At 47.8% G+C, this 20,590-nt stretch overlaps 1 protein-coding gene across 5 annotated transcripts; it reads left to right on the forward strand.

Moving 5' to 3' along the window:
• Nucleotides 1-423: 423 nt before the first annotated feature.
• On the forward strand, nucleotides 424-20,365 carry LOC109922608 (lysophosphatidic acid receptor 6-like). Of its 5 annotated transcripts, XM_048620192.1 has the most exons (3): nucleotides 424-618; nucleotides 2,703-2,921; nucleotides 19,256-20,365. In XM_048620192.1, the coding sequence occupies exon 3, from the start codon at nucleotides 19,260-19,262 to the stop codon at nucleotides 20,232-20,234; it is 975 nt and encodes a 324-aa protein (XP_048476149.1). In that variant the 5' UTR covers nucleotides 424-618; nucleotides 2,703-2,921; nucleotides 19,256-19,259; the 3' UTR covers nucleotides 20,235-20,365. The 5 variants fall into 5 exon arrangements, with proteins under 5 accessions (XP_048476149.1, XP_020378242.1, XP_048476150.1 ...); XM_020522653.2 differs by lacking the exon at nucleotides 2,703-2,921 and having other exon boundaries at nucleotides 429-618; XM_048620193.1 differs by lacking the exons at nucleotides 424-618; nucleotides 2,703-2,921 and adding an exon at nucleotides 2,165-2,232.
• The last annotated feature ends 225 nt before the right edge of the window (nucleotides 20,366-20,590 follow it).

Raw genomic sequence — 20,590 nt, forward strand, 5'->3', positions numbered from 1 at the left:
ATCTAACCAGAACTTAGTGAAAGCTTTTAAAGCGGTTCCCCTCTCTCACCCACTTCTCCATTCACATATCCATCGGCACAACTTCTGTTTTTTTTCTGACCCCTCTACTCGGGGCTAGTATGCGATGCTTCTCGTTATAAGTTCTGATTTTAACTGTAAGTCTTAACATCTGCGTGATCCCTCCTCCTTTAGATATTGGGTTCTCTTGCCATTGCTCCTTCCTCAGCCTGCAGTACATTATACTGAGGTGGTATCTTCTCCTTTATCCATCTTCTATCTGCCTCCCCCTCTCTCCCTATTTATTTCAGAATCGCCTTCCCCTCCCCCATTTCTGAAGAAGGGTCTAGGCCCGAAACGTCAGCTTTCCTGCTCCTCTGATGCTGCTTGGCCTGCTGTGTTCATCCAGCTCTACACCTTGTTATCTCAGATTCTCCAGCATCTGCAGTTCCTACTATCTCTGGTTTCTCAGCTGCTCTGTTCACTGCTCAGCGACTGGTGCATCGTAGCTTCAAATGCGTTGCCTGCTTTCAGTTTGTACAGTCACAACTCTCGACAAGTTGCTACGGAGAGAGAGAAAAAAAATCTTAGCCTTTCACACAATGTGGGGCCAGCACTGAGGTAAGTGTGAATAAAACCAAGCAAAGAGCTGCATTAAGAGGCAGAGAAAGGGAGATAGAGGCAAAGGGAGGGACGGCAGCAGAAGAGTTAGCGAGGGAGAGAGGGAAAGCAGCAAAATGAGAGACAATGGCAAAGAGAGAGAGAAGCAAAGGGAGCGAGAGGCTGGGTTGCAGAGAAAGTGGCAGAGGTTGGGAAAGCAGCAGACAGGGATGGAGACAGTGCGAGAGAGAGAGAGACAGCAGCAGAGAAAAAACATGAGTGTTGAGGAAACACAGCAGCAAAGAGAGAGAGGACGGGGAACAGGAAATGGCAGTGGAGAGAGAAAGAGAGGGCAGCAGAGAAAGAGGTCAAAAGATCATTGATTACCCTGTGCTTTGAGATTGCTCTTGGTCACCCCTGGTAAGCTCCCTGCCCACTGCCTAGCACACTGTGGCTGAGAGAGAGAGAGAGAGAGAGAGAGTGACAGAGAGTGTGACAGACAGTGTGACAAATAGTTTGGCAGACAGGGAGTGTGGCAGAGAGAGAATGCGACAGAGACAGAAAGTGACAGAGAGAGAAAGTGACAGAGAGAGCGTGGAACACAGAGAGAGTGTGGCAGAGAGAGAGAGAGGGTGGCATAGAGAGAGAGAGGGTGGCAGAAAGAGCACACAACAGATTTTGAATGATGAGATAATCTTTGAGAAGAGGCCTCTCCTTGTCCTGCTGTGCACCTGGATCATTCCTGGATTGGCCAAATTGGTCCAGATCTGTTTGGGTCCAAATCTGAGGACGGGTCCCGAAACCTTAATTCTGCTTTGTCTCCACAGCTGTTGCTAGAGCTGCTGAGCTTTTCCAGCAACTTCTGTTTTTGTTTCTGATTTCCAGCATCTACAGTTCTATGCTTTCTTTTACTGAGTCCAGCTGAGTGGGCTAGAACTGTCTTTTTACCCCGCCTCGAATTGGTGCGTCCATTCATTGAAAGACCTGTATTTGCTCGAGGAGTGAGATGATGTGTTGGCCTCTCTGTAATGGGACATGAATAGATTGGAGAAAGGGCAGTGGGGGAAACTGGTAACCCACAAGCACTTTCTCTGCCTTGATTATAAAGCATGACCAAAAATAACCTCCATTTCTTTAGAAGTCATGAGATAGACTTGATTTGATTTGATTGATTATTGTCACATGCACCCAGGTACAGTGAAAAGTTTTGTTCTGCGTGCAGTACAGGCAGATCTTACCATACAAAGTGCGTTAGGGTAATAAAACGGAGCGAGGAATACAATGTTACGGCTGCAGAGAAGGTGCATAGAGAGTGAGGTCAATATTAAATTTAATATTTGAGAGGTCTAGTAACAGCGGGGAAGAAGCTGTTCTTGAACCTATGTGTGTATGTATGTTTAAGCTTTTATATCTTCTGCCTGATGGAAGAGGTTGGAAGAGATTATAACCGGGGGTGGGAGGGGTCTTTGATGATGTTGGCTGCCTTCCCGAGGCAGTGAGAAGTGTAGGTGGAGTCAATGGATGGAAGGTTGGGTTGTGTGATCGACTGGGCTGAGGGTGGAGCAGAGCCCTAGCTCTCGCAGTTTGGAGATGAGTTTGTTTGGAATTACGGTGTTGAAGACAGAGCTGTAGTCAGTAAGTTGGAGCCTGACGTGGGTATTCTTGTTCAAAAACAGAAGTTGATGGAAAAGCTCAGCAGGCCTGGCAGCATTTGCGAAGAAAAAAAATCAGAGTTATCGTTTCGGATCCGGTGACCCTTCCTCAGATCCTTCTGGACTTGAAACGTTAACTCTGATTTTTTTCTTCACATGTGCTGCCAGACCTGCTGAGCTTTTCCAGCAACTTCTGTTTTCTTGTTCCTGATTTACAGCAGTTCTTTCGGTTTTTAGTTAGGTATCCCTGTCATTCCAGATGTTCCAGGGATAACTGTAGGGCCAAGGAAATGGTGTCGCTGTGGACCTGTTGTGCCGGTAGGCGAATTGTAAGGGATCGAGGCAGGCTGGAGTTGATGTGGGCCATGATTCACCTCTGGAAGCACTTCATAACGATGGAGATCAGAGCCACTGGGCAGTAGACATTGAGGCATGTTGCATGCGTTTTCTTAGGTACGAGGATGACGGTGATCTTCTAGAAGCAGCTGGGGACTTCAAATTGCAGCAAGGAGAGGTTAAAGATATCAGCGAATACTCCTGGCCAGCTGGCACGCACAGGATAGGAGTGCATCGCCGGGGAAACCGTCCAGCCCAGCCACCTTTCGTGTGTTCACTCTCAAAAAGGCCAATCTGGTGTCTGCAGCGATGACTGCAGACGTCAGGGAGGGGAGGGTATTTTTTTGTCTGCTATTCTGTTCTGCTTTGCTTTGTGGCCAGTTATTTCGTGTAGGCCTTGCCACACATAGCAGGTGATGGCCCAGTGGTATTATCGCTGGACTGTTAATCCAGAGACCCAGATAATGTTCCAGAGACCCGGGTTCAAATCCTGCCACGGCAGATGGTGGAATTTGAATTCAATGAAAAATATCTGGAATTAAGAGTCTAATGATGACCGTGAATCCATTGTTGATTGTTGGGGAAAAACATATCTGGTTCGCTAATGTCCTTTAGGGAAGGAAACTGCCACCCTTCCCTGGCCTGGCCTACATGTGATTCCAGACCCACAGCAATGTGGTTGACTCTTAACTGCCCTATGGGCAATAAATGCTGCCCGGCCAGCAATGCTCTCATTCCATGAATGAATAAAGGAAAACAAAAAGGTGCCTGTGTGGTGAGTCTGGGTCTCTAGCTTAGCCTGGTACTGTCTTTTGGCGACTCTAATGGCCTCACAGACGCCGTATCTGGGTTTCCTGTAAAGGTCAGGGTCATCTGACTTGAAACCCCACATACCTGGACTTCAGTAGGCAGCAGACTTCCCGCGGTTGGGGTACATTTGGACTAACTTGTTTGGCACACAGTCAGCTACACACTTGCTCATGAAGTATGTAAAGGCATTGGCATTCTCCTGTAGGTTGGCCGCTGTTTTCTTGAATATGGACCAAGCAGTCCTGTAGAACACTTAGAAATCTATTGGATAAATCCATGACAGGACCATAAGAAATTGGAACAGGAGTTAGGCCATTCAGCCCCTCAAGCCCCTGCTCTGCCGTTCAGTAGGATCACGGCTTCTCTGACATTCTTCACCTTCTCTGTAGCCCTCGATTCCCCAGCTGACCAGGAATCTATTTATTACAGCCTTAAATATGCACAAGGACCCTGTCCCCATAGCTCCCTGTGGCAAGGAGTTCCAAAGACTCACAACTCCTTCAGAGACTGTACCCTCTTGTCCTAGACTCTCCCATGAGGAGAAACATGCCCTCAGCCTTTGTTAAGTCCCTTAAGAATCCAATGTGTTTAAATGAGATCACCTCTCATTCTTCTAAACTTCAGCAAGTAGACTCGTAATCTGTTCACCCTCTGCTGAGGATTATGCTAGTGAACCTTCTCTGAATGGCCTCTGATGAAATGATCTTTCCTTAAATGAGGGGACCAAAACTGGTCACAAAGATAGGCCCAGACAGTAGTCAGGATGTATAACTGAGAGGCTGAGATCAATAGCGTGAGTGCATGGAAGAGGAAGCCGGATAAAGACAGGAGGGAGAGGAGGATATGTCAATGGTTTGAACTAAACTGGGGTCCGATGGGGTTTCATGATGGGGCATGGAGCTGAATGGCTACTGCCACTCATGGGCACAGCTTTGGTTAACTCCAGGGAGCAGACAGAAGACGTATTAGTGTTTAATCTTGGTATTAGAAGTGAGAAAATGTCTGCCTCTATCCTGACAAGTCTGGGGGTATATGAAGAGCCATTTCCTGCCCCTTTTTGTGGAGCCCTGACCCTTCTGCAGGCCACAGAGCTGCAGGAGAGTTGACTTTTTTTCCACCAGTTCTTTGCACCCAGTTCCTCACCCGTTAGGGTTAGGGCGGGCCAGCTCCGAGGTAAAAGGAGCTTGGGAAAGAGATTTTAATAAAATGTTAAGCCTTCTTATTCCCCAGAACCTGGTCTCCCATTCCTCCAGGTGCTAGGCCCCATTCACCCAGTCGCAGGTCTAAACTCTCGCTAGCTTCCAATTTCACGGAAGCGTTTTCGACTCGAGTATCTGAGTCTTGCAAGCAGTTGTGCTTCTGATATCCTTGAGTGTCAGTTCCTTCCCTCTGCCTGCAATGCCCCTATTCAGCCCCCTTCCCACAGCCCAATCCTGCCCTGAGCTGGGAGCCAGTAGCACACAGTCAGGCCCAGGGCTTTGGGCTTCGATCAACTGAATGCTGTCAGCTAACTCAGACACCCACCTCTCTACAACACCACATCCTGCCAGCTATCTGCCCCTCCGCCCTTTCCTCAGCAAGCTGGGGCTCTGCGTTCTCCTTATCAACAGAAACTAACTCCAAAACAAACCAAGGCTTCAAATCTCACATCTCCCCATTTGTCTCTCTCTTTCTCGCTCTCTCGCTTTCATCTCCTTCTACCGAACACAGTCACACCAAATGATCACTACTTTCAGACCACAACATCTCTCTGCCTGTTCAGGTTTTCTCTCTCTCTCTCTCTCTCCTGCTCTGACTGTCTCTTCCCCTGTCACTCTGATCTTACTCAGAGTTTTTCTCCGTCCCCCCCATCTCTGTCCCCTCACTCTGTCTGAATGCTTCCTCCACCCCTCTTTTTCTCTCTTTCTCTCTCTCTCTTTCATTTCACAGTTATTTTCCATTTGTTTCTCTCACCACAACCTCCCACCTTTTATCTCTGTTTCCCATGGCACGGCAGCAAATCACCAAAGATCCTCAGGCAGCACCTTCCAAATCCACGACAACTTCCATCCAGAAGGACAAAGGCAGCCGATACATGGGAACACCACCCCCTGCAAGTTCCGCTCCGAGCCACTCACCATCCTGACTTGGAAATATATTGTCGTTTTCCTTCAGCGTCATGGGATCAAAATCCTGGAATTCTGTCCCTTTAGGGCACTGTGGGTCAACCTACAGTGCATGGACTGTAGGACCACCACCTTGTCGGGGGGGCTACTGTGGCCAAGCAGTGGATGGTATGCAGAATAGGAGAGGGTCTCCCACCTCCTAGGTTCTCCCTGTCTCACACTCGCCCCCCCCCAACCCCTCAGCTTCTGGGCACTCTTCTCTTCTCACTCTGGGGGGTCCCCACTTCCCAAATCCAGCATGCCCCTCCCCACCACTGCTCTAACACCAACATCATCAGTGCAGTCGCAATCAAGGGGATGGGAATCAGAAAGCCTCCCGCTCAGATCCAGAGTCAGGTAGGGCTGCCCACTCTCTCCTGCCTTGTTTAGAATTCCATAGTGTGGAAACAGGCCCTTTGGCCCAACCAGACCACACCGACCCTCGGAGCATCCCATCCAGACCCATCCCCCTATAACCCACCCAAGCTACACATCTCTGAACACTACGGGCAATTTAGCACGGCCAATCCACCTAGCCTGCACATCTTTGGACTGTGGGAGGAAACCGGAGCACCCGGAGGAAACCCATGCAGACGTGAGGAGAATGTGCAAACTCCACATAGACACCAGAGGGTGGAATTGAACCTGGGTCCCTGGCGCTGTGAGGCCACCATGCTGCCCATTGCTAACCACTGAGCCACCGTGCCGCCCATAGAGCCTTTTGCTGAGTCCATCGGGAAGGGTGCGAGCCTGAGAGGGGTGACAATTCCAGGCAGCAGGTCTGGAGGCCTGCAGGCCAAAGCCACCCCGGATACAGACAACGTTTGCCATTGTCTGCTCGGATCCGCTCTCGGTACGCAGGCTCTTGAGCATCTGAGACCAGTTCGAACCGGCTTCGGGGGCCAAAGTCAATCGAGGGAAGAGCAAGGTCATGTTCTTTGGGAACTGGGCCGACCGATCCTTCACCGTCAGCAAGGTGCTGGGAATATGGTTTGGAGGGGGAGGGGAAGTTTGAGAGGAGAATGTTGCCAAGGCGAGGGAGAAACTGGTCCTTTGGCAGCACCACTCCCTCTCCATTGCAGGTAAAATTCTGGTCATCAGGTGTGGGGCACTCTCTCTTTTGTTGTATATGGCACAGGTCTGGCCAACTCCCCAAGTCTGCATCACTGCAGTCACCCGGGCCATCTTTTATTTCATTTGGAGGTCGAAGATGGACCTTGTCCAAAGGGACACCAAGTATAAAGCTCTGGACCAAGGGGGTAGAATTTGCCTCCCTCATCCTTTGTGTGCGGCTGCATCACACTGTGCCGTAGACTCTCAGTACACAAACACCAAGCCTCACTACGTACTGAGGTTCTACCTGTCCCCAGTGTTGTAAAGGATGGGACTGGCCCCATTGCCACAGAACATTCCCAGTTAGTTGGACCAATCTGTATCACTCGTCTTTCGTGGAGAACTTTGCCAAGAAAAACACTTTTGACCACAGGTCCGTCAGGAAGCGGTCAGCAAGTAGCGTCCTCAAGATCCTATGGGAAAAGGAGAGGGTGGAGGAGAGGGTGGCATGGGGTTCCCTGAACATACTGTCAAAGCCATTTGGCAGAATGCCTCATCACCAGAGCTTCCCAACAAGCACCAAGACATCGCTTGGCTAGTGGTGAGAAGGGCCTGGGAGATCCTTCCTGCACTGCCAGATTCCCTGCGCCTATGCACTCTACCTTTGAAGCAGCTGCATGGTGCTAGAAACTGTCACTTACCTCCTTCTGTAATGTGCCTTTGCAAAGGAAGTCTGGAGAAAGATGCAATGGTTTTTGTCAAGGTTCGTCCCCAAAGCAGCTCAGTGATGTGGGACTCAGTGCTCTATGGGTTGTTCCCCAAGACGCACACAGACACAAACTGTGCCTGGAGGGCCATCAACTCGGTGAAAGTTGCTCTTTGCTCTGCCTGAAACTTCCTGGTTTTCCAGTTGAAAGACTTGACCTGGACCAGTTGTTGCAGATTGGCACATTCCAAGGTCCAGGACTTGGTGCTGAGGGAAACACTAAAGCTTGGGGCAGCCATTGCCAATGCGCAGTGGGGAAGGACCACGGTCAAGGTCTTTCTGCCTAAGTACATTGGGGTTCATTTAGATATTAAACCCTCCCAATGCCTTAAATGTCTGTAAATAGTTCCCAGTATCTAACATAATTAAGAAATGGCCTTTGGAGTAGTTATAACGATCAAGAAAGTCAAACCCCAATGATTGTTTCCTTCTCTGTTTGCAACAACTGTATAGATTGGAACTGTCTTAGTAACTATGTACATAAATATTTCCTTTTTTTTATGAATAAAGTATATTTTTGAAAAAAAACCCAAATATAAAACCATAGGATATAGGAGCAGAAGCAGGCCATTCTGCCCATTGGGTCTGCTCTGTCATTTGATCATGGCTGGAATGCTTCTCAACCCTATTCTCCTGCCTTTTCCTCTAACCCTTGATCTCCCTTCCCAATCGAGAACCTATCTATCTCTGTCTTAAGTACACTCAATGACTTGGCCCCCACAGCCTTCTGTGGCAAGGAGTTCCAAAGACTCACCACCCTCTGCCTGAAGAAATTCCTCCTCATCTCAGTTCCAAAGGTCATCCTTTCACTCTGAGGCTGTGCCCTTGGGTCCTAGTCTCTCTTACTAGTGGACAAATCCTCTCCCTGTCCACTTTATTCAGGCCTCTCAGTATACTGTAAGTTTCAATAAAAGATACCCTCACCCTTCTAAACTCCATCAAGTACAGACTAAGAGTCCTCAACTGCTCATCATATCACAAGATCTCTATTCCCAGGATCATTATTTTAAACCTTCTCTGCACCCTCACCAATGCCAGCACATCCTTCCTTAAATATGGGGCCCAAGATTGTTTACAATATTCCAAACGCAGTCTGACCAGAGCCTTGTACTGTCTCAGCAGTACATCCCTGCTTTTGTATTCTAGTCCTCTTGGAATAAAAGCTAACTTTGCATTTGCCTTCCAAACCACCAACTGAACCTGCATGTTAGAGATGAACAACATATACAGCACGGAAACAGACCCTTCAGTCCAACTCTTCCATGCCCACCAGATATCCTAAATTAATCTAGTCCCATTTGCCAGCATTTGGCCCATGTCTCTCTAAACCCTTCATACTGTCCAGATGCCTTTTAAATGTTGTAATTGTACCAGCCTCCACCACTTCCTCTGGCAGCTCATTCCATACACACACCACCCTCTGTGTGAAAAAGTTGCCCCTTAGTTCCCTTTCCCCTCTCACTTTAACCCATTGCCTCTAGTTCTGGACTCCCTTACCCTGGGGTAAAGACTTTGGCTATCACCCTATCCATGCCCCTCATGATTTGATAAACTTCTATAAAGTCAGCCCTCAGCCTCTGATCCTGCAGGGAAATTAGCCCCAGTCTATACAGTTTCTCGCTGTAGTGCAAGCACTCCAACCCTGGCAAATCTGTTAACCTTAAGAGAATTTTGGACGAGGACTCCAAACTGACTAATGTTGAAATTACACACACCTTAGGAACTTTCTCTTCTCTTTTCACGATGAGTAAAAATCCAATTATAACTTCTAATAATCTTGCTGTCCTTTGTAACTTCCTTAAAAATAGGTTCCTCTACATCTTTTCCACAATTGAGTAGATGGTTTATGCAAAACATTGAGAAAAATAATGGTGTCTTTGTTATTTTTAAACTTTTGCCCTATTGGTTGGCATGGTGGCACAGTGGTTAGCGGGGACCCGGGTTCGATTCCACCCTTGGGTGACTGTCTGTGTGGAGTTTGCATGTTCTCCCCATGTCTGTGTGGGTTTCCTCCGGGTGCTCCGGTTTCCTCCCACAGTCCAAAGATGTGCAGGCTAGATGGATTGGCCGTGCCAAATTGCCCATAGTGCTCAGGGATGTGTAGATTAGGTGGTTTATAGGATGATGGGTCTGGGTGGGATGCTCCAAGGGTCAGTGTGGACTTGTTGGGCCACAGGGCCTGTTTCCACACTGTAGAGATTCTATGACCTAAGTAGGTCTTTTTCCTTAACACCCCTGGCAGCTGCTCTCTCAAAAATCGTGTAATCTTCTCCTTACTCAACACTGACAACCCTCATTCCTTCTTCCCTGGACGCTTTTTATCAGGAATGTTTAATTCTCAGTGTTGGTCGTCTCTGAGCCATGTCTCATTCACTGCAACATCATCATATGTCCTCAAGGCCCGTACCGCACCAATCTCATTTAGCACCCTCCCGGCATTACAGTAATCCGAAATTATCAACATTCCCTCCTCCTCTGAGTCCACCTACTAACTCGACATTTCCCTCTGCTGACACCATCTGTCTCCTCCCGTTCTCTGTGATGCAGGTGACATGAAACGTGAACTGTGAGGAGGATAGCGTGGAAGTCAAAAGAGCTTTGCCGAGTTGGTGGGAGTGGGCAGAGAGGTGACAGATTAGGCTTAATGCAGAGAAGTGTGAGGTGATACATTTTAGTCAGAAGAACATCGGACGACGATACAAAATAGGGGCTACACTTCTAAAGGGGAGTGCAGAAGCAGAGGGAGTAGGGGGTAGATGGGCTGAAGGTGGCAGGACAGGTGGAGAGAGCGGTTAATAACGCACAGTGTCCTCAGCTTTATCATTAATCGAGCCATAGAGCACAAGAGCAAGGGAGTGTTGTTGAACTTGTACAAGACACTTAATAGACCTCAGCTGGAGTATTGTGGGTGTCACATTATAGGAAAGATGTTAATGCACTGGAGAGAGTGCAGAAGCGATTCATAAGAATGGTTCCAGGGATTAAGTAGACATGTAGAGATTGCCAGTCTCACTGAGTTCCTCCAGTACCGTCTTTTTACATTGGCAAGACACTTCAGCTCAACTAATCTGAAGGCTGTCGTCACATCTTCACATATCCCAGTGCTGCTGTGACCCAATAATATAGCAATCTCACTGTCTGCACCCCCATCCAATATCCACCCCCACCATCCCCCACCCCCGGCCTTTCCAAACAGATAATCTCATGCAGCGATACATGCACGCTGCTTGATTTTTCAAAGTTGCAGAATTATAGAGGTTTATAAAATCATGAGGGCCATGGATAGGGTGAAGAGCCAAGGTTTTTTTTTTCCAGGATATGGGGAGCCCAAAACTAGAGGGGCATAGGTTTAAGGAGAGAGGGGAAAGATTTAAAAGGAACCTACCTAAGGGGCAACTTTTCCAGCCAGAGGATGGTGTGTGTATGGAATGAGCTGCCAGAAGAAGTGGTGGACGCTAGTACAATTTCAACATTTAAAAGGGATCTGGGTGGGTATATGAACAGGAAGGATCGAAAGGGCCAAATGCTGATAAATGGGACTAGATGAAGTTCAGATTTCTGGTCAGCATGGATGAGTTGGACCAAAGGGTCTGTTTCCGTGCTGTACAGCTCTATGACTCTATATCTCTCCTGGTATTCATGATGTAGAGATGCCGGTGTTGGACTGGGATAGACAAAGTCAGATGTCACACGACACCAGGTTATAATCCAACAGATTTATTCAACAATACTGCTGGTATTCAGCAAAATAGCAATGTCTGACCCCTATCTCAGTTTATGTCCCGAAAGGAAAAGATATATGACCCCTTACAGCTTTCTGTGCATTGAACCCATGTACCATCAGTCTGTCTTTGGGGTGGCACAGTGACTCAGCGATTAGCACTGCTGCCTCACAGTGCCAGGGACCTCGGTTCGATTCCAGCCTTGGGTGATTGTCTGTGAGGAGTTTGCAGATTAGATTCGAAGAGACTCCCTACAGTATGGAAACACGCTGTTTGGCCCAACAAGTCCAGAGGGACTCTGAAGAGCATCTCACCCAGACTTGCCCCCTTACCTACCCTGTTCTCCCTGTGTCTGTGTGTGTGTGTTTCCTCCAGGTGCTCTGGTTTCCTCCCACAGTCCAAAGATGTGCAGGTTATTTGGGTTGGCCATGCTAAAGAGCCCCATTCTGTCTAGGGGTGTGTAGGTTAGGTGGATTAGCCATGGGCAAAATATAAGGTAGTGGGGTTGGGATGCTTTCCAGAGGGTCAGTGTGCACTCAATGGGCCGATGGCCTGCTTCCACACTGTAGAGATTCTATGAATATGTGCAATATCCGCATCAGCTCTGTTGCTTGTTCTGCTTTGGTTTCCTTGTTCAGTTACAACAGTGGACCTTGGCTAAATATATGGGTTGTGAAACACTTCAAAGAGTGTTGTGAGATTATGAAAGCAGTTGCAACAGTTCAAAACCTTCCATCAAGATTGCTCGGAGAGTGTTCTCAGTCTGATCCCTTTGGCAAGCAGCTCCGTGCACAAGGGTTGGTAACGATGCTCTGAGGGATGTGAAACACTTTCTCTACAGAATTGTCCGCCCAATGCTCGCCTCATGTAGGTACTTGCAAACTGAGTTTGGATGTTGTGGCTCCGAGGAAGGGTCACTCGACCCTGAAACGTTAACTCTGACTTATCTCCACTGACGCTGCCAGAACAGCTGAGCTTAATTCCACGTTTTTTTTTGTTGTTTCGGATCCTGTGGGATGTGGCGGGGCGTGGTAAAGAGAGAGAGAGAAAGGCTCGGCAGGGCGAGTAGGGCACTTATGCGAGAGAGCGGGATGGGAGAATGGATGTTTATGTCTGCCCAAGTCTGTCTTATACATGTGTTTTTTAAGGCTTGGATCTGACTGCTTGTAGGGATCCGGGCTTTCAGCCTGAACTATCGCGTTAATCTCTTTTCCAGGGGTTTCCATAGAGGTCTCATCATGAAACTTCAAAATGGGAACCCCTTCCAAACCTCAGTGATAATGATGAGGGACAGTTAAGGATTGGAGGGCTGGTGGAGCTAGGGTCAAGGTAAAATGCGCAGTCGCTCAGGATTCTTTTGAAAAGCTACCATCTCATGGGCATTTTTGGAGAAAGTGTCAAGCCTAGCCCAACAGACAGTGAGGCCACACCCAATATTTTTATTAAAAGAGTCGCGGCTGACTGTACCCAGTCGGAGTTCAACAGCAGCCGAGTTGGCTTCGGAGCTCCGAGAATCCCACCTCACAGTTCAATCCCCACCCTATTTCCTTTCCCTCTCAGGTTACTGTCTCTGTGGTGCAATCGGTTTGCGCGTTTGGCTGTTAACCGAAAAGTTGTTGGTTCGCTCCCACCCAGAGACGATGAGCTCCTTCACTTTGGGGTAGCTCAGTGGTTAGTGCTGCTGCCTCACAGCACCAGGGACCTGGGTTCAATTCCACCCTTGGGCAAACGTCTGTGTGGAGTTTGTACATTCTCCCCATGTCTGTGTGGGTTTCCTCTAGGTGCTCTGGTTTCTTCCCACAGTCCAAAGATGTGCTGGCTGGGTGGATTGACCATGCTACAATTGCCTGTAGTGTTCAGGGATGTGTAGATTAGGTAGGTGAGAGTGGGGTGGGTCTGGGTGGGATGCTTTGAGGTTCAGTGTGGATTTGTTGGGCCAAAGGGCCTGTTTCACACCATAGGAATTCTATGAAACTACCTCCCCATCCTTCCACCTAAATGTACAACCTCACGTATGTTGGCTTTGAATCTTATTTGCCCACTCTGTAGCTTTATGAGTATCCTCATATAATATGGTGCAGTTCTCCTCAGTACTGACCATTCCCACTAGTTGGGGGTAATCCACAAATTTAGACATTGGGTTTTTATTCCAATGTGTGCTTGTTGGGATCTGTGCTTGTTATAAGAATGATAAGGTCCATTTTTGTTCTTACTGAACCAGTGTTTGTCTCACTTGGGCTAAGTTGGTCATGTCAGACTTGCCTCCTTCAGACTCTTTCAGCACCATCCACAGCAGGTAGGGAGGTGATGGCCTAGTGGTATTATCACTGGACTGTTAATCCAGACACCCAGCCAATGCTCTGAGGACCTGGGTTTGAATCCTGCCACAGCAGGTGATGGAATTCAATTCTAAAAAAGTCTGGAATTAAGAGTCAAATGATGACCATGAACCCATTGCCGAATGTTGGAAAAACCCATCTGGTTCACAAATGTCCTTTGGGGAAGGAAACTGCCATCCTTACCTGGTCTGGCTTATATGTGACTCCTGACCCACAGCAATGTTGGTTCACTCTTAACGTCCTCTGGACAGTTCAGAATGGGCAATAAATGCTGGTCGAACCAGCGGTGCCCTCATTCCCCTGAATGGATTTCAGAAAATCCCTGTCAGGCATTAAGATGATTTCCAGGTTGCCTCTCCAGACTGTAGACTCTGGGATGCCTCCCTGACCTGCATTACAATCTAGAATTTCTCCCCAAGAACAGTCTTAGAATCTTCCCCTACTCTGTCTTAGTAGAGTCTGAAATATCAAACTGTGTTGTGTTGGTAGAGTTTGGGATCATCCTGGATTGTGTTTGTAGGGCCCACAGTCGCCCTGAATAGTGTAGGTAGTGTCCAACATACCCCTGGATTGTATAGGTAGAGTCTGGGGTCCCCCCAGATTGTTTTGGTGGAGTCTGGGACCCCAGTACACTGTGTTTGTACAGTTCAGAAACTACCTGGATTCCACGGGTACAGTTATGAACCCCACCAGACTGCGTTAGCAGAGTTTGGTTGCAAACGTTTTGTCACCCTGCTAGGTAACATTGTCAGTGCGCCTCTGGTGAAGCGTTGGTGTTCTGTCCCGCTTGTTATTTATATACCTTGGTTTGCTGGGGTGTTTGGTACCACTTCTGGTTCTGTTTCTCAGTGGTTTGTACCCAGTGTCTAATTCAATGTGTTTGTTGATGGAGTTCCGGTTGGAATACCAGGCCTCCAGCAATTCCCTGGTGTGTCTCTGTTTGGCTTGTGTGATTATGGATGTGTTGTCCCAGTCAAATTCGTGTCCTTCTTTGTCCGCGCGTAGTGTGACAAGTGAGAATTGGTCGTGTCTCTTGGTGGTCAGTTGGTGTTCATGTATCCTTTTGGCCAATTTTCTTCCGGTTTGGCCTATATAGTGTTTCTCACAGTCCTTGCATTGTATTTTGTATATTAAACCGTTTTTACTGGTTTTGGGTATGGGGAGGTGATGGCCTAGTGGCATTATCACTGTACTGTTAATCCAGAGACCCAGATAATGTTCTGGGGTTCGAATCCTGCCATGGCAGATGGTGGAATTTGAATTCAATAAATATCTGGAATTAAGGGTCTAATGATGACTGTGAATCCATTGTCAACTGTCAGGGGAAAAACCCATCTGGTTCACTAATGCCCTTTAGGGAAGGAAACTGCCATCCTTACCTAGTCTGGCCTACATGTGACTCCAGACCCACAGCAATGTGGTTGACTCTCAACTGCCCTCAGGGCAATTAGGGATGGGTAATAAATGCTGCCTGGCCAGTGATGCCCTCATCCCATGAATGAATTAAAAAAAAATCCTTTATGCTTGTCAGTAGCTGTCGCAAGGTGGTTGGAGGTTTGTGGGAATGCTGATAACCTAGGGTCTGAGTAGTCTGTGGTCACCTCTGAAATGTCTTTGCTGTGCGGTAGGATGATTAGTGATTCTGGCCGTGTTGTGTCTTCCTGTTGTGATCTGTGTCGGAGGTAACAGTGGATTGTGCTTTTCAGGTATCCATTCCTTTTGAAGACTCTAAATAGGTGCTCCTGTTCTGCTTTGCGTAGTTCCAGATTGCTGCAATGTGTTGTGGCTCATTTAAATAGTGTCCTGATGCAGATCCATTTGTGGGTGCTGGGGTGATTGCTGGTGTAATTGAATATCTGGTCCATATGTGTGGTCTTTCTATATACGCTAGTCTGGAGATCCCTGTTGTTTTTGCGTTCTACCATTATATCCGGGAAGGGTAGTCGGTTGTTGTTCTCTTCTTCTTTCGTGAATTTTATCCCCATAAGAATGTTGTTTATGTGTCAGTGGGTTTCTTCTAGTTTCATGCATTTAATAAGCACAAAGGTATCATCGACACATTGGACCCAAAGTTTGGTTTGTATAGTGGGGAGCGCTGTCCATTTCTAACTCTTGTATTACTGTTTCTGCAATCAGTCCTGATACTGGGGATACCCAATGGTGTCCCATTGATTTGTTTTTATATGCTGTTTGTATATGTCATGAAACTACTAGATCTGTGCCTTGCAAACCACTTCACTTCCAACGACAGCATTTACAAACAAATCAAAATTCAGACCCCTAGGTACCAGAGTAGCCCACAAAATGACAACCACCCGAGAACAGCAATTGACGAACGTAAAGGATCCCATACCCAATACCAGCAAAACTAGTTTAACATACAAAATACCATGCAAGGACTGTGAGGCACATTACATAGGCCAAACCGGAAGAAAATTGACCAAAAGGATACACACACACCATGAGACACGACCAATTCTCACTTGTCTCACTACGCACGGACAAAGAGGGGCACGAATTTGACTGGGACAACACATCCATAATCGCACAAGCCAAACAGAGACATGCTCAGGGAATTCTTGGAGGCCTGGTATTCCAACCGGAACTCCACCAACAAACACATTGAATTAGACCCTGTGTACAAAACACTGAGAAACAAAACCGGAAGTAATACCATGCACCCCAGCAAACCGAAGCATATAAATAACAAGCGGGACAGAACACCAACACTTCACCGGAGGCGCACTGACAATGTTACCAGCAGGGTGACGAAACATTTACAACCAAACCCACCCGCTCAGCGAACATGTCTACAACCTCAATGTTGGAATCAGTTATAAAGGAAGGAATAGCAGCACATTTGGAAAAGAATAATCTAATCAAGCAGATCCATGAATGGGAAATCACCTCTGACTAATTTATTAGAGATTTTTGAGGAAGCCTCAACCAGAGTTCATTGAGAGGATCAAGTCAATGTGTTGTATTTGGACTTCCAGAAGGCATTCGACAAGGAACCTCATGAAAAAGTTAAGTCATAAGAGCCCATGGTTTTGGAGGTAGTATATTGGCGTGGACAGAAAATTGTCTAATGGCCAGAAAACAGTGAGTGGGGATAAGGGACAACAAAGTGTGGAGCTGGAAGAACACAGCAGGCCAGGCAGCATCAGAGGGGCAGGGAAGTTGGCGTTTCGGGTTGGGACCCTTCTTCAGAACTGGACAGGGGGAATAGAGCTGGGAAATAAATAGAGAGAGGAGGGGTGGGGCTGGGGAAGGTAGGTGGGATGGTGACAGGTGAGTGCAAGTGGGGAATGCCCGAAATGCCAACTTTCCTGTTCCTCTGATGCAGCCTGGCCTGCTGTGCTCCTCCAGCTCCACACTTTGTCATCTCTGACTCCATCATCGGCAGTTCTTGCTATCTCTGAGTGGGAATAGGGGGTTCTTTTTCAGGTTGGTGACCTGCAACCAATGAGTTCCACAGGCATCAGTGCTGGGAATGCAACTGTTTAGAATATACATTATAAAGTTAGAGGACGGAAGTGAATGGACTGTAACCAAATTTGTAGATGACATCAAAATAGGTGGAAAAGTAAGTTGTGAGAATGATGCAGTTTAAAGAAAGACATTGCTAGGCTAAGTAAGAGGGTAAACAGTTGGCAAATGGAGTATAATGTAGGAAAATATGAAGTTGTTTGATTTGGAAGGGCGAACAAAAGAACAGAATATTATATAAACGTAGAAAAACTGCAGGAAGCTGCAGAACTTCAGCTACTTATGCAGGAAACACAGAAAGCTAACACACAGGAGGAGCAGGCAATCAGGAAAGCAAATGGAATGTTGGTCCTTATTTTAAGGGGATTGAAATATAAGATTAGGGAAGTCTTACTGCAACAAGGTGCTGGTGGGACCGGAGTACTGTGAGCAGTTTATCTGAAGGCATTGGAGGTAGTTCAGAGAAGGTTCACTAGGATGATCCCTGGTATGCAGGGATTGTCTTCTGAGCCAAGGCTACACCTCATTCGAGTTTAGAAGAATGAGAGGTGATCTCATTGAAACATATCGGATTCTTTAGTGGCTTGGCAGGGTAAATGCTGAGAGAATGTTTCCTCTCGTGGGACAGTCTAGGACTAAGGCACAGTCTCAGAATAAAGAGGCTCCAATTTAAAACTGAGATGAGGGATTTCTTCTTTCAAGGTATCTGTGTCTTTGCAGCTCCTTGCTATGGGACTCCGGACTCTACCTTCACCGTCCGGGGGCCCAGAATCTAGATTGTGACCCCGTATTGTGGAGGCAGAGTCCGAGGTCCTCATGGACAGAGAGCTGGGGGTGGGGGGTGTGGGGGGTGTGGGGAGGGTGTTGCAGAGTCCTTGTGTATATTTAAGGCTGAGATATATAGATTCTTGTTCAGTCAGGGAATTGAGGGTTACAGAGAAAGGGCAGGAAAGTGGTCACGAGGATTATCGGATCAGTCATGATCCTATTTTATGGTGGAGCAAGCTCAGGAAGCCAAACAGCCTACTCCCATTCTTACTTCTTATGGTCTTATTGTCTTAGGTTGCAATCACCCCGCATTGTTAGTAGAGTCTGAGATCCCCCTGGATTGTGTTGGTAGAGTCTGAGATCCCTCTGGATTGTGTTGGTAGAGTCTGAGATCCCCCTGGATTGTGTTGGTAGACTCTGAGATCCCCCTGGATTGTGTTGGTAGAGTCTGAGCTCCCCCTGAATTATATAAGTGGAGTCTGAGATCTCCCTGCATTGTGTTCATAGAATCCAAGATTCCCTTGGTTTGTGTAGGCAGAGCCCAGGGTCTTGCTGAATTTTGTAGGTAGAAACTACTGTCTCCCAGGATGTGTAGGCAGATTCTGGGGTCTCCCTGGATTGTGAAGGTAGAGACCAGGGTCCCTGTGGATAGTGTAGGTACATTCCAAGATCCTTCTGGATTGCACAGGCAGATCCCGGGGTTCCCCTGGATTTTGTAGGTAGAACCCCCGGGAGTCCTCTTGGATTTTGTGGGTAAGGCCCAAGAGTTCTCCTGGATTTTGTAGGTAGAACCCCCAGGAGTCCTCCTGGATTTTGTAGGTAGAATCCCTGGGAGCCCGCCAGGATTTTGTTGGTAGAGCCCGGGAGTCCTCCTGGATTTTGTAGGTAGAGCCCCCAGGAGTCCTCCTGGATTTTGCTGGTAGAGCCCGGGAGCCCTCCTGGATTTTGCTGGTAGAGCCCGGAAGCCCTCCTAGATTCTGTAGGTAGAGCCCGGGAGCCCTCCTGGATTTTGTAGGTTCAGCCCAGGAGCCTTCCTGGATTTTGTAGTAGAGCCCCTGGGAGCCCTCCTGGATTTTGTTGGTAAAGCCCGGGCGTCCTCCTGCATTTTGTAGGTAGAACCCCCAGGAGTCCTCCTGGATTTTGTAGGTAGAACCCCCGGAAGTCCTCCTGGATTTTGTTGGTAGAGCCCGGGAGTCCTCCTGGATTTTGTAGGTAGAGTCCGGGAGCCCTCCTGGATTTTGTAGGTAGAGCCCGGGAGTCCTCCTGGATTTTGTTGGTAAAGCCTGGGAGTCCTCCTGGATTTTGTAGGGAGAACCCCCAGGAGTCCTCCTGGATTTTGTAGGGAGAACCCCCGGGAGTCCTCCTGGATTTTGTAGGTAGAACCCCCGGGAGACCTCCTGGATTTTGCAGGTAGAGCCTGGGAGCCCTCCTGGATTTTGTTGGTAGAGCCCGGGAGCCCTCTTGGATTTTGTTGGTAGAGCCCGGGAGCCCTCCTGGATTTTGTAGGTAGAGCCCAGGAGCCCTCCTGGATTTTGTAGGTAAACTGTGGGATGCTCTAATTCTTCTCTTCACATTACAGAAAGATGCCCAATCAGTCGTTGTGCATCTTTACGAACAGCACAGTCACTAACGAGAGAACCATCCTCACTCTGCTGTACAGCGTGATCATCATCCTCGGGCTCTTCTTCAACGTGGTGGCTCTGTGGATCTTCCGGGTTCACATCCAGCAGCGATCCGGGACCATCTTCTACATGAGGAACCTGGCCATTGTGGATCTCCTGCTGGTCTGTTTCTTGCCCTTCCGTATCGTCGCCTATTACAGCCAGGACAGACTGTCGTGTGAGATTGCCAGCGTCATTTTTCTGATCAACATGTACACCAGCATCTTCTTCCTGACCTGCATCAGTCTGGATCGCTGCTTGGCCACGGTTTTGCCCTTTAAGGTGCGGATTTACCACTTACGCAGAGCAGCGCCCTGGGTCAGTGGCTTTGTATGGTTCCTGACTTTGGGCTGTAGCCTCCCCACGTACCTCATATGGAAATCCAACAGCAACAGGACCAGCGAGTACAATTGCCTGGAGCCCATCGTCGTCACCAAGAATTTGCCGCTGATCTTCACCCTCGCCTTTGGCTTCGGGCTCCCCTTCAGTTCGGTGCTCACCAGCTCACTCCTTGCCCTCCTGAAGATGAGGAAGACCAAGCTGTCACCCAACCTGAATATTCGCAAAACTCAGAACATGATCCTGGCCAATTTTCTCGTTTTCACCTTTTGCTTTCTGCCCTACCATGTTTTCCTGGGCCTTTACAAGAGCCTGAATGGCAAGTGGATCTGTGGTGGTCAACAGCTCTTCCAAATAACCCAAATCCTCGCCAGTGCCAACACCGTCTTCGACCCCGTGATCTACTACTTCACCACAGAGGCCTTTCAGAAAACCCATTTGATGAGGACAGTGCACAATATGATTTGTTGCAAGCATATCAGGGAGGAGCAGGAAGAGCGCACTGTGCAGAGCAGGGGGACTTACAAGAAAGCATCAGAAGTCTCCCTCTTTTTGTAGCACTGCATGAAATAATCTGCTATTTGGTGTTATTTTTCAAACACAAGTTTGCTCTTTTTCCAACATATGTTTCTGTTTTAGTTTTGACTTTTCCTTCTTGAAAAACACAAATAAACTCCCTTCTACTGCCATTTCACAGACAAGAGTTAGATACAGAGCAAAGCTCCCTCTACACTGTCCCCCATTAAATTCTCCCAGGACAAGGACAGCATGGGGTTAGATACAGAGTAAAGCTCTTTCAACACTGTTCCCATCAAACACTCCCAAGACAGGGAAAGTACTGAGTTAGATACAGAGTAAGGAATCCTCTACTCTTTTAAACTGAAAGTAAAATTATCTCTAATATATTTTCTGAA

This window comes from Rhincodon typus, chromosome 45 (genome assembly GCF_021869965.1).
Source record: "Rhincodon typus isolate 14 chromosome 45, sRhiTyp1.1, whole genome shotgun sequence".
In the NCBI taxonomy this organism is placed as follows: Eukaryota; Metazoa; Chordata; class Chondrichthyes; order Orectolobiformes; family Rhincodontidae; genus Rhincodon; species Rhincodon typus.